General features: G+C 39.0%; 1 protein-coding gene across 1 annotated transcript in view; it reads left to right on the forward strand.

Moving 5' to 3' along the window:
• Positions 1-13324, forward strand: part of LOC140717189 (copine-8-like) — a 659086-nt gene that overhangs the window by 480651 nt on the left and 165111 nt on the right. The window contains exons 13-14 of the mRNA XM_073030487.1: positions 675-734; positions 10314-10367. Coding sequence (XP_072886588.1) covers positions 675-734; positions 10314-10367 — 114 coding nt within the window. The remainder of the gene's footprint in view (positions 1-674; positions 735-10313; positions 10368-13324) is intronic.

Consider the following 13324-nt stretch of genomic DNA (forward strand, 5'->3'; position numbering starts at 1 on the left):
CAGTATGGGCTTGATAGTAACTTGGTAAATGATGCTTACTTTCCAGATTTCAGGCACATTCAAAGCCTGATTTAGATTTTTTACTCAGAATTCCTTTCAGGGTTTCAAAAGATACTAGTGCAGAAGGACTGACATCCATTTCACTTTTAATCAAAAAATCTATGTAACAGTAATATAATGTGCTTTTTATCAACATCTTCTTACTTTGTTGTGTGCAGCTTTTGTTAATTGTAACATTAGATTTGTTTCTACCCCTCTGTGTGTAATTTCTTTTTGTTCAATCCCATCGCCCCTTGATACTGTGTTATTTATGTTTCTTAGCAACTTTTTCCAGGCCAGTAAATATAAATTGTTGGATTAGAGTTAAAGGACTTAACTACCAATGTCAAATGTCTTTTGATCAAAATATTCTTGGTTGTGTAGTAGTAACTGTGGCCATAATCAGAAAGAACATGATCTACAGGCAAATGCAACAAGAATAACTGAGAATTTTGCAACATAGCAACTTAACACTTATAAAGTTCAAAAATGTTTTCTAATCAATGCCTTGTTTAGAGTTGAATGTACCCAGGTAAAGTGACTAAGATTGAGAACTAAATGTGTTTTGATTTCTTTAAAAGCCAATACTCAACTGTGTATTCCTGTATATTAATGAGGTTGTTTTAATAACACAGGCAGCGACTCCAATGGGACTTGTCAAAAGTAGCAAGACTGGGTCACTCAATCAATTTAAGGTGAATGCCATTTCCTTAAACGCTTTCAGGAAAACTCACCATGATTATCCATCAACATAATTCAAAATGTCAGCAATATTGAAAAATACCAATGCACAGATGCAGTGAATAAGCAATTATATTCTTAATGGCATGAACCTTTAAACCTTGCTGCTTTGCAACCCTTTCTCCATTTAAACCCTCGCTTGTTTAGTAATCGAAATGCTCCTTATCATTACCTGTCTGTGCATTCAAAATATTACCTGAAACATGACAGTCAGTGACTATCATCAAATACAGGTTGTCTTCACCTCTGTTTTAAATTCAGATTTTTTTTTACTTTTTTGAAAATTCTTAGATTGAAAAATTGTGATTTTAGAAATTCGTCTGCAGTATTACTCTGGTGTTAAATTTCTTCCTGATGTGGTTTCAAATAGCCTTATGAAAATTGCAAATGTAATTTGCATAAGTTCTAAACAGTTCTTGGAGTTTCCCTGACATACCACTTGAACTGTTTCAGAAAGAGTGAGCATGTAAACTCTAATGTCTGTAGTTATTTTTCGCACAGATTTAATCTCAGAGCTAATCTAGTTTAATCTATGGTGTTAACCATAATACACTAGCACCTATGGAACGTCAAAGCCAGTAGAGTGGCAGAGGGTTGGCAGCATCCTCTCAGGGGAGAAAGGGGATTCCCACAGGAATTTGAACAATAGGGCATGAAGGCTACATCCTCCTTGTGCAAAACGCAGATGTTAGAAAGAAGGCAAGGATGTTGTGTCCCAAAACATCAACCATCTTCTCGTCCCCACCTGTGCTTCTCTACCTGCTGGGTTCTTCCAGAAGTGTTTTGTTGCACATAGTAGAAAGTTGTCTGCAGTGTGTCTACAATGGTATGATCACCTTCTACGAATGCCTGCACTTTTGGAAGCCATGTAATGCACCCGTAGCCCCTCCAGCTGCAATGCAAGGGTTACATTTATCGAAAATGAAAGGTTCCCCACTTTGCTGATGGACAGTTTCCTGACTTTCACAGTGCGAGTGTAAACAGAAAAGTGTCATATATGATATATGTCAGCAGTGACAGGCTGCAGGGATCCTGAGGCAAGCTGCCGGAGAGTATGGGTAGATCTGACTTTGACTTTGAGAGCATTTGTATTTATTTGCTAAACAAGTCTCAAACAGGATTCCATGATAAACCTAACGTCGTCATTAGTAATGCCAGGAAAGAATTGTTTTCTCATATAAGGCTTTACTACTTCCCTTGGAACCCTGCCATTTAATACAGTAAATGACTACCCTTTTTGTCCTCCAAATCTTGTGCCTTACCTTCCTCACTGCAGTCCTGCTGTGTTCAAAACCCATGGGCGATGAAGGACATCAAAGGACTCTCCGGCTCGTTCCATCCAGTTCCAAACAGCTACAAAACCTGTTCTTTTCCAAAACAATTTGTCTATGTAGTAGTGCCATCAAACCCCGGGCAATTTGAGGAAAAAAAATCATAAAATATTCCTCCATCTCAATTGAATTGAATCTGGCTCAGGAGATTAGTCCCTGCTTAGTTACTATGTGCCATTAAATGTTCCCCTTGGATTTCTCCACCTACTCCAAGACTTCAGACAATGCCTTCTTAGTGTTTTTACACCTTTTGGTGTGGGTGACTATTCTAGCCTCTCACTTTCTCAGCTTCTTTGGTAATGTTTTTGAATAATTCCAATCCTGGTCATTAACATAAAACCAATGGTCTTCCAGCACGGATAAACACCTCTTCCATCCCGTTTCATCCTCACTGGAATTCTCCTTTCTCTCATTAGTTGCATTGCTCTTTCATAGTATTATGCTTGTCTTGTGTCATCATAGATAAATCAAATTGACTTCTCCTGGATATTTGAAAGATCTTGATGACTTTCTATCTCTGCCATTTATAAATTCCAGAGGGGCATTTGCATTCAGTCTGCAGGGGCAACTTGGAGTACCTTGTACCCTGACTCCTTAGTTCTTTTCCCACTTCCCTTCTGACCTATCTGCTTGCATGGTCATGTCATTGCCCAGAGTATACTTGAAGAACAACACTTCATCTTCCAATGGGTATGTTGCAGCCTTCCAAGCTCAAGGTAGAAGTATACAACTTAAGGTAATTCACATTTTCTGACATAAAGCCAGTCACCTGAAGTTATAAATTATTATTGAAACTTACCTTTTTGCTGTAACTCATCTTTTATAATATTGGCTTAGTTTTTTGTTCTTTTCCCTACAAGGCTGCTTTTTGTATCTTTTCGCATTACTTATTCTCCAAGTCTAAGTGGCCTCATCTTGCTCCATTCTTTCTCTTTTTAACTGCCTCCCCCCATCAACCCTTTGACCAAATGCCCTCCTTATTTAATCTGCATGACATCTCAGGCTTCACTCTATTGGAGATCTTCCCTTTGCCCCGTCAACCTCTCCCTTACCTTCTCTGCAACATAAAATGAACAAGTTTTGTTGCTATCCCACTTCTGATGTAGGACCTTGAATCTGAAATATTAACACTGTCTTTCTTTCCACAGTTGCCGCCTTACCTGCAGAATGTTTGCAGCATTTTCTGTTTTAATTTCAGATATTCCACATCTGCAGTTTTTTTTAATATACACATTTGATCATGATCAAACTATTATTTCTCAGTTTCATCGAAACATTTTGAATGCCTTCAGCAGTCTTTATTTAGGATGTGGATCATGCAGCGTGTAAATATAAAAGAATTGAAAATCATTATTATAGATGTGTATTATTGCAGATCTGTTGTAGTCTCAAAGTATAATTCCTAGAAAATTGTCCAGCAGCACTGTAGGAAAACTTTCACCAGAAAGACTGCAAAAGTTTGAGTAGTTTTGCTGTTTTGCCATGAACTTCTTGTGGGTAGTTAGGGAAGGTAAATGATTGCTGACTTTGTTAAGAGGATCCATATCCCACAAATAAATAAAAATCCATATGGTTCTACTAAAAATTATTTTAGTTGTCATCTGTAATGTGCATTGCTGAGCCTTTAGTGAACATACTAAAATGTTCTTTTTTCCCATTTGCTTTTTAATCTTTACCATCAATCAAAAAATAAGGTGATTCAATAAGCATATTTTCTCCCTTTGATCTTGATCATCGTTTTTTCTCTCTGTTACTGCTTTGCCATCAGTCTTACTTCATGTCATATTATTTTTTCTTCCTGACTACAAAAGGCAAATTGGCAAAAGAGGAGATGTATTGGTGGAACTAATTTCATCTGTAAAGATCAAAATGTGACAGACCAGGAACTTCTTTGAATAACAAAGATGAATTTTGCTTTTAGTGATCTATTACTGCCAAAACACAGGCAACAAGTGCCCAATAAGGAAAAGGTGGCTCTCAGGCAACTGAGGTTATTTCAACAGTGTATTTAAGACATCATTGTGTCACAGTCTAGTGTAATTCTCACTGTACAATTTGGTTTTAAATAGTCTATTTTAAATTTAACCTATGCAACATACAGTCTAATCATTCACTATGCAGTCATTACACCCTGCCAGAATTCTGAGAGAAAACGCAAATTAAAAATGCTAATATTTCTCTTTGCACTTCAGTGACTTATTGTACAATAGAATTGTGTATGCAGATTAGACAGTAATAAAGCTCAGCCAATTCAGGCCTGCATTGATGCCCCACTTGTGTCTCTTGTCATACTTTCTCATCTAATGTTTTTAGCATAACGTTCTCTTCTCATCTCTATCATATGCCCCCTAAAATACATCACTATGATTTACTTGCTCCCCTCCCCACAACAGTGAATTCTGTATTCTCACTGTTGTGTCGGTAGAGATGTCTTTGAATCTTCTCTCTTACAGTATATTATGCTGATTAATTAATTCAACAGCCTCTAGTTCTGCTCTTCCCGTCAGTGGAAGGATATCCTCTGCATCAACATGTCAAAGGTTTTCATAATTTTAAAGCCTTTCTTTAAAATGTAACATTATCCTTCATTACCCCTCATGGTAGAGTATTTCCAGTGTTGTCCTGTAATTTTATTTTTTTCTCTCTTAGTGTTCCCTGTTTATTGCAGCACATAATACAACAGCTCTACAAGTGGCACAGTGGGCCAGGTATTGGAACCACTAGCTCAGACCTAAGTTCAGTCCTGACCCTCGGGTGCCCTTTGGATAGAGTTTGCAAGTTCTCCCTGTGACCACATGGGATTGCCCCTGTTTCCTCTCACATCCCAAAGATGTGTGGGTTGCTAGGTTACCTGGCTACTATTGGTGCCCCTAGTGTGGAAGTGAATGAAAGAAGCTGGGATGATGAGAGTGAATGAGATTAATGTAGGATTAGTGTTCATTGCAATTGACCATTGCACAGGTGGAGTGGGTCAAAGGGCCTGTCCTCAGTGTCTATGAATTATGAGCTGATTATTTCAGGTTTAACATGACCCCTTTGCTTTTCATCTCTGGAAATAGTATGGCTTTATTAACCTGTTTGAAGCCATTTTGTGATTATGAACTTGTATTCCCTCTTGCATTGTACCTGTACACCATTTAGATACCTCTTTTGTTCAAGAAGTGGGTAACTTACTTTTCTGTGCTGCAAATTATCAAACACATTTACCTGTGATGGAATACTTTTGCCAATTATCTGCTTATTCTGCAGGTTTATCAAAGTCTACATTTATTTATTTATGTATTTATTGAGGTACAGTGTGGAACATGCTGTCCAGCAATCCCCCAATTTAATCCTAGCCCAATCATGACAATTGACAATGACCAACTAACCAACCAACTGGTACATCTTTGGACTGTGAGAGGAAACCCACGCGGTCACAAGGAGAATGTATGAACTCCTTAAAGGCAGCGGCAGGAGTTGAACCACGGTCACCTGTACTGTAAAATGTTGTGCTGCCATGCCGGCCCAAAGCCTACATGCAGTCATTTACAGCCCTTGGTGTTAACTGCCTCTCACAGTTTGATGCCATCTGAAAATTTAGAAGTTACTGTTTTCATTAGAAATTCTAAATTGCTAATATGAAAAGTGAAAAGATAAAGTCCCCAACTCGGAACCTGATCAAATCCATTTTCTGCTCCATTTAGCTTCAAGCCCTTAGCACTCACTGTTCACCACTTTCCATCATTTAGTTAGCCAGCCAGCCATTTGCTGCTTATTCACTCTGCATGCCTTGACCTGGTACTTTTGTTTTCTATGCAGTACTTTATCAAAGGTCTTGTAGAAACCTTATAGCAGATGAACATTTGGTACCAGCATATGTTATGTGAAAACTCTGACAAAAAGTAAATTACATGGAGCTATTTCATTCAATGCTTCATGATAGTTAGTATTAGGTGTGAAACTTAATAATGACCACTACCAACATACTCATTGCTACTTCACCTTGTGCTTCTTGGCATGTGTTGCACTTACATGTCTGATCTGATTTCCACATCAGATGAACATCAAAATGTCGCTGTCCCCATGCATTTCCCCTGTTGGGTGTTGTGGACAAACCTATAAGTAGAGGTCCAAAGGGTCACAGTTTCCCTGGTGTGATCATCACACATAGCACAGTGGTAAGTCCAGTACTTATCCTTCAGCTGCCTTCCCCTGATTTCAGTTCAGATCTGTAAAACTCACAATGAACCCACTACCACCGTCTCCTGCCAGTGTATGTCTTCCTCCCCAAGGATTCGGCCCAACTCCCACCCTAAAATGTGTCATTTTTATAAGCTGCTATTGAATGCATTTATATTGCAGAATAGAACTTTGATCTTGCAGACACCAACAAAACAATATGAAATTACTTTACAGCCCTTTATCATTTGCTTTCTTATTGCCCAGCTTTTGCCTTCTAGGCACTGATCGAATTTGTGGAATAATTAAATTTTCCCGTATTTGATTACCTGCAGCAAATATTGACAGATTTATTTCATTTTTAATCTCTGGCATACAAGTAGTAAAATAGACTTTTGAGGCAACTAATGACGGTCTTATTGACCAGTGCAGTCCTGTAGTATTGGTCTAATTTTATAGGCAGTAAAATCTTCTGATTGAACACCATACGGGTAATTATAAACAGAATTGGTTTCAAATCTACAGTCAATGAAACAAAGCTGTTGCCCATTATCCTTCACGGTCAAGAGAACTGTTCATAGGCATATTATGTCCATTTGCTACAAAGGGTGGGACCATGCATTAAATGCAAATCAGCACTTGGCTTAACTAAGGGTAAGGTACATCCAGAATGTGCTAAGGAGAACCATGTGTATCGTTTAGTTCAGGAAATGTAGACAGGTCAGTGAAAGTGATTTCAGAATATAATATTCAGGCAAATGAGGAGAGAGGATGTAGCTTCAGGCTTATAACAAGATTTTACTAAGCATCTTTACAGATGGAGCCTGAACTAGATACCACCTTCCTCTAAATCTGCCATGCAAGTGCAAAGCAGGATTGTTATTAAATGAGTTCATGGGACAGCATAAATCAGAGCATGTGTCAAATTACTTATAGATGCCCATTTGGGTTTACTGCAGATTTATTTGGGACATTTCTTGTGTTTATGAATTGCTCTTGTTTCTGTAATTAGCTATCTTAAATTCTTCTTAATGAGTAGGATAATTGTTGTAGTTTAAGACTGATTTTATACAACCATTATGTGATTGCCCATTATTTATGCAGCATTAATCAACAATTACAGCAGCAGTGAATATTATACAGTAGCATAGCAGATTGCATAATGCTAATACAGCACCAACAACCCAGATTCAAATTTCCACATTCTTTCCACAGCCACATGGGTCTCCTCCAGGTGCTCTGATTTCCTCCTACGTTCTAAAGACAAATGGGTTCGTAGGTTAATTGGTCACATGGGTGCAATTGGGCAGAGAGAGAGGGAATGCTAGCGTGCCTAAGACTTTTGCACAGTACTGTAGTAATTTTATGTGTTGCACTGCACTGCCGCCACAAAAAAAAAACAAATTTCATGACCTATGCGAGTGATGAAAAACCTGATTGTGATATGTGTCTCTATTATGGACTGAGAGTGGGAAGGCGGAAGGGAGAGACACATCATGGTTGGGAAAAGGGGAAGAGAGAGGGGAAGGAGCGAGAAGCACCAGAGAGACCTTCGGTGATGGCCAATAAAGCAATAGTTTAGAATCAAATGACCTTGCCTGGTGTCCCAGGGTTGGGTGTGTCTTTACCCTTGCCGACCCCATTATGGACCACTCTCAGGCATATGATTAATGCCATGCTGATGGTGCATTTCCGAAGAAGGAAGACCAATTCTTTGTTGGTATTGTACCTAACTTCTGGGTGGTGGGGTGGAGACACATCTCTACCAGAGAAAGTGTAAGTTGCTCCTTCCCTCTGCAAGCCTGCAGGCCACTCTTGGGCACAGTGTAGCACCTGCTTAGCCCCCGATCAGGGTTATATGAAGCCATGAGAGCAGGTGGTGGATGGTCATATGAACAGCTGGTGCATATCTCAAGTCCTGGTTATACAACCACTGACACCAGGGAGATAATCTATGAAGTGTATTGATAATGGCTGGCGTCACCCAACTTGTAAAGACACTGCCCAGAAGAAAGCATTAGCAAATTGCTCTGTAGAACAGTCAGGGTCATGGAGACCGTGATGCCCACATGATAGGGCATGGAACATAATGATGATGATGACTGTTGACCAAGAAAACAATTAAGGGCTCAATGGAGTGTTGTGGGGCTGCAAAGAATAGACCTGTGAATGTTTCTTTCAGCAAACTGTAATCACAGCAACAACTTATTGTCCTTATTTCCAGACAGCACCTGTGGTGGTACCATTTCCCTGACACAGATGAGGCCAAACATGCTCCTCCGTATTCTTATTTTACTCCCATACTACATAGTTTCTTGCATGATTCCACCAGCTCAAGCACCAGCATGGCATTGCAAAATGATTTAATTTATTAATAGCAGCTAAGGCTTCATACCCTCACATGTACTGTATGTGCTTTATTTGTATATATTTTTTCTACTGTTTTAAGGTTTTATTAAAATACTTTGGTGCCACTAATGCTTTAAATTTTCTGAGTATTTTGCAAAACCTTACAGGCAAAATGCAAGTGAATGAGCCATTAATAAAATCAATGCATTAAAATCACACGTTCAAACCTGAATGTTGCATTTGAGATTTTTGCTCCTCGATTACATATCAAAGAATCATATACTGCATCAAAACAGGAAATTCAATTTATGTTCATCACAGCATATTTTCCTTGTATATGAAGAAATAATAGTCTTCATAGTTATTCTGTACAGACTACAAAAAAAAGTGAGTTAGAAAAGAAAGGGTCATGGGAATGTGTGGTAACTTAGGGAAATAGAAAAACAGATGACAATAGAGAACAGACCAATATTGATCACCAAGTTGTGTTCCAAAACCAATCGCCTCACAATTTTCTTCTTTCATCTCAAGTGCCTACAGTATATCCTCTGTATAATTACATCGTTGATTGTGATGTACTCTTCACTCGTTCTAAACCAGTAAGATATAAAAAGTAATCTAAACTTGCAATAGCTACCATTAACCTGAATCTGCCTGGGTGAGGGTGGATGACAGATCCTTCAATGCACTGGTTCCATCCCAGTTTATGAGGATTTATAGAAATATTAGGACTCTTTAAAAAGGACAGAGTAAGCTCCATTTTCCAACAGCAGGAAGGTGAGCTTCTGATGAAGGGTATTGTACCTGAAAGAGATATTTTCCTTGCCTCCTGTGATCCGTTACCACAATTGGATTAGATGTGCATCTTTGGAAATTCAGCCCAGAATATGTGTAAGAGGCCAGTTGCTCAAGAAATTTGAAAGCATCGCTGTGAATTAAGCCTGTATCAACTGTGATCCTTTATTTTATTTTCATTAATTATTTAGCTACATCACGGAATAGGCCCTCTCAGTCCTTCGAGCTGTATCTCCCGATTTATCCCTAGTCTAATCACAGGACAATTTACAATGACCGATTAACCTACTAACTGGTACGTCTTTGGACTGTGGGAGGAAACCAGACCACTCAGAGAAAACCCATGTATTCCACGGGGAGATCATACAAGCTCCTTACAGATGATGTTGGAATTGAACTCTGACATCCAATGTCCTAAGGTGTAATAGCACCATGCTAACCACTGTGCTATTGTGGCAGCCCTTGCCGTGATGGTGCCAGACAACACCTTAAAAGACACTTCCGGGAGAGAGAATGTTGTTCCAACAGTGACACAGCTCCTTGCAATCATTTTCATAAAATGCCTCTAAGTCACAGAGAAATCAAAATTCATTCTGGTTAAATCACATCATATCCAAACAAGAAAACAAGGCGTCATTCAAAATATTTTCTACTTTCTATTCTTGGCCTACCCATCAGACTGAATGAGCAGATGGGTGCTTGGTACTGATTACATCTGATCAATCCATAATCCATTATCTTCATCTTGAAAAGCATATTAACTATTAACTCAATTAAAAGACTGAATGCAACTTGTAAACCACACATAAGAAATATGAAATTTATAACACAGCCTTATCTGAAAGATCCTTCTCTGAAGCATTATTGACTCCATTAGGTTTTGTTTTTTTTTTCTAGGTAATAAATCAAAAAAAGAAAATAAAGAAGAAGAAGTATGTCCATTCAGGAACTGTGAGTACTTATAGTCATTGGAAATAAATTTTCATGGAGTGGTTCCTTGGAATTTTGCTCTCCTTGATGAATTTTCTAAGCCATAGTAATCAGGGATTGCTTGCTTTAATCATGTCATAAGAATGACTGTGAGCCAGCGAAAGAAACAGATTGAGTGATGTTGGAGAGTCAATTTTTATGTTTGGCTGGCAGTTAATTTTCCTGAAATGATCAAATTTCAGTTATTGAAATAATATATAAACATGAGGAAAGTAATATCTAGGGGCTAAGTTTGTATAAATTCCTTTGAATAGACTCCTAACTTCAGGAGGTGAGACTGTTGCTGTTCCAACAGTGACTCAACTCCTTACAATTAATTTCATAAAATGCCTCTAAGTCACAGAAAACAAAACTCATTCTGTTTAAATCACACCATATCCAAACAGGAAAACAAGACGTCATTCAAAATCTATAGTACTTTCTATACTTGAACAACAATGAAATCTAAAATAAATAATCAATATATTGAATTATGTAAAGAAAATAAAGCATGTGTACATTTTAAATACTTGTTACACTGAGGCATGATGTCTAGAAATAAATTCCATTCTACTACTGCAAAGTGCTTTGACTTCTTGTTAGTTTGAATTATTTGGAGATTTTTTCTTACTTTTCTTATATTTGATTTTGTATGTAAATTATAACAATAGTCTATTGCAAAGTTAATGAATATGATGCCATCAATTAGAGAATGATAGATTATTTATTCTGATAACTAATTTTTGGAGGATTTTTTTCATTTATGGGAGATGGCAGCTTCTGAGGAAATAAACATCTGTTGTCCATCAGTAACTGCACTTGAGAAAGTGAAGATGGACTTTCCCACTTGAACACTGTAACCCGAGGTTAAAGTTTTCCCATTGTGCTATTAGATAGAGAAAGTCAAAATACGTAACTTAGTGGTAAAGTAGTGTGTTACTTGTAGCTGATACTTTACCCATACATTTCCTGTTGTCCATCTTCATGTTGGGAACAGAGGACTGAGGAGATACTGCTGGAAAATTTCAGTGGGTCAAGCAGCATCTGCAGGAAGAAAGGAATTATCAACGTTTCAGGTCAAAACCCTGCATCAGGCCGAGAGTGAAGAGGTGGGTTGGGTAGTATAAAGAGCAGAAGGGAAGAGTGAGAGAAAGCTTCGGAGACACCTGCTGGATAGAGGAGGGTGTAACATGACAGGGGAGATCAGTAGGGATAGAGTTCAAAGACAGTGACAGATGAGCAGTAGATGGAGGCAAAGGGAGAGAGGGGAGGAAAAATATAAACAGATGGCGCAATGTGGAGGGAGGGGAGAGTGAAGATGGAAGGCCAGTTGCTGGAGGAAGATAAGCGGGAACACAAAGCACTACCGGTGTTGGATTCTGATAAGTAAAGGAGGTGAAAATGGGAACCATTAGGCAAGATGTAAATGGTGAAGCAAAGTAGAGAAGGGTGACATGGGTGGATGGAACAAGGAGGGTGAAGATGAGTGAACGGGAGCTGGGGAATGTGTGAGAAAGGGTTTGAATGTGGGAACGCTGGAGGAGAATTAGACGGGGAGAGAGTCTGGATGGTGAGGAAAGGGGTTATCTAAATTCAGAAAACTCACTATTAATGCTATTAAGTTGTAGACCACCCGGGTGGAATAAAAGTCTTATTCTTCTGGATTGGATTGGGCATCATCAGGCAGTGGAGAAGGTGGAAGTTGGGCAGGTCAGTTTGGGAATGGGAAAAGAAGCTGAAAGGGTTTGTGACTTTGTCCTCAGAATAGTCACTGCAGATGGTCTTTGCCACGTATGGATCATCGAATGCAGTAGACAAGGTGGGGGGAGCGCATGTGAACCTTTGCCTCGCCCCGAAGGTCTGTTTACATCCCTGGATAGTAATGACGAAAGAGGTGCTAAGGACAAGTGTATCATCTACTGTGAGACAGGGGAAAGTGCCTAGAATGGGTGTGGAGGTATGAGTCACTGTTGAAGGAGCATTAGTGAGCTGCTGCACTGCATTTTGCAAATGGTACATAGGACTGATGCAACAAGATTGCAGTGAGGAGAGTGAATATTTAGTGTGATGTTTAGGAAGTTAATCAAACTGGCTGCTTTAGAAAGATAGAAAACCTACAGCACAATACAGGCCCTTTGGCCCACAAAGCTATGCCGAACATGTCCTTACCTTTGTCCCAAATGGAGTCCTTCTTTGGTATCAATGGTGTTGCACTCAAGGGATTAGGTCCCATAATTCATTTGATTTATGCCTTGTGGGTGGTGAAAAGTTTTTGACACTGTGAACAGCATTCCAAGGAATACACAGGAATTGTAATGACAACATTTGCGTGGGCATTGCTGGTAGTGTATTTGGTAATGGTTAAGTTATTGAGCATCACGTGGAGGAGACTTTTGCAAGCTCTAATTTTAGAGACAGTGCACTTGGTTAAGTGCAGGCCTGACGAGAGCAGCCACTTTAAACTCGTCTGTGTGCCTGGACTGCGGTTGGAATGAGATAACTGGAGCCAACTTTAGCATCAGTGCATATGATGTTGGTGAATAGCAAGGAACTTGTTAACATAATCCACAACTTCAATCACTTTGCTATATGACTAGACTGACTGGACTGGGATTTGTCCTGCTTTTTCTCTATTGTATGGACTGATGGGATGGTTTCCAGTTTTGGAGTTACAGCAGGACACCTGGCCACATCTACTCCAGAGGTGAACAAAGGAAAGAAAAATTTAATATAAGTATGCAGAACCACAAAAGTTTTTGATGATGCAGATAAAGAGAACCAGTTTCCACTAACACAGAGACTGGAAAACATTAGTCCTAGATTTAAAATAATTGGCAAGTGAGGGAGCAGGGTGTTTTATGCACTTACTTCATCCACCTGAAATGTATTGGCAGAAATAAATTCAATAGTACAGTTTAAACAAGAACAGAATGGATAGT

This window comes from Hemitrygon akajei, chromosome 27 (genome assembly GCF_048418815.1).
Source record: "Hemitrygon akajei chromosome 27, sHemAka1.3, whole genome shotgun sequence".
Lineage (NCBI taxonomy): Eukaryota > Metazoa > Chordata > Chondrichthyes > Myliobatiformes > Dasyatidae > Hemitrygon > Hemitrygon akajei.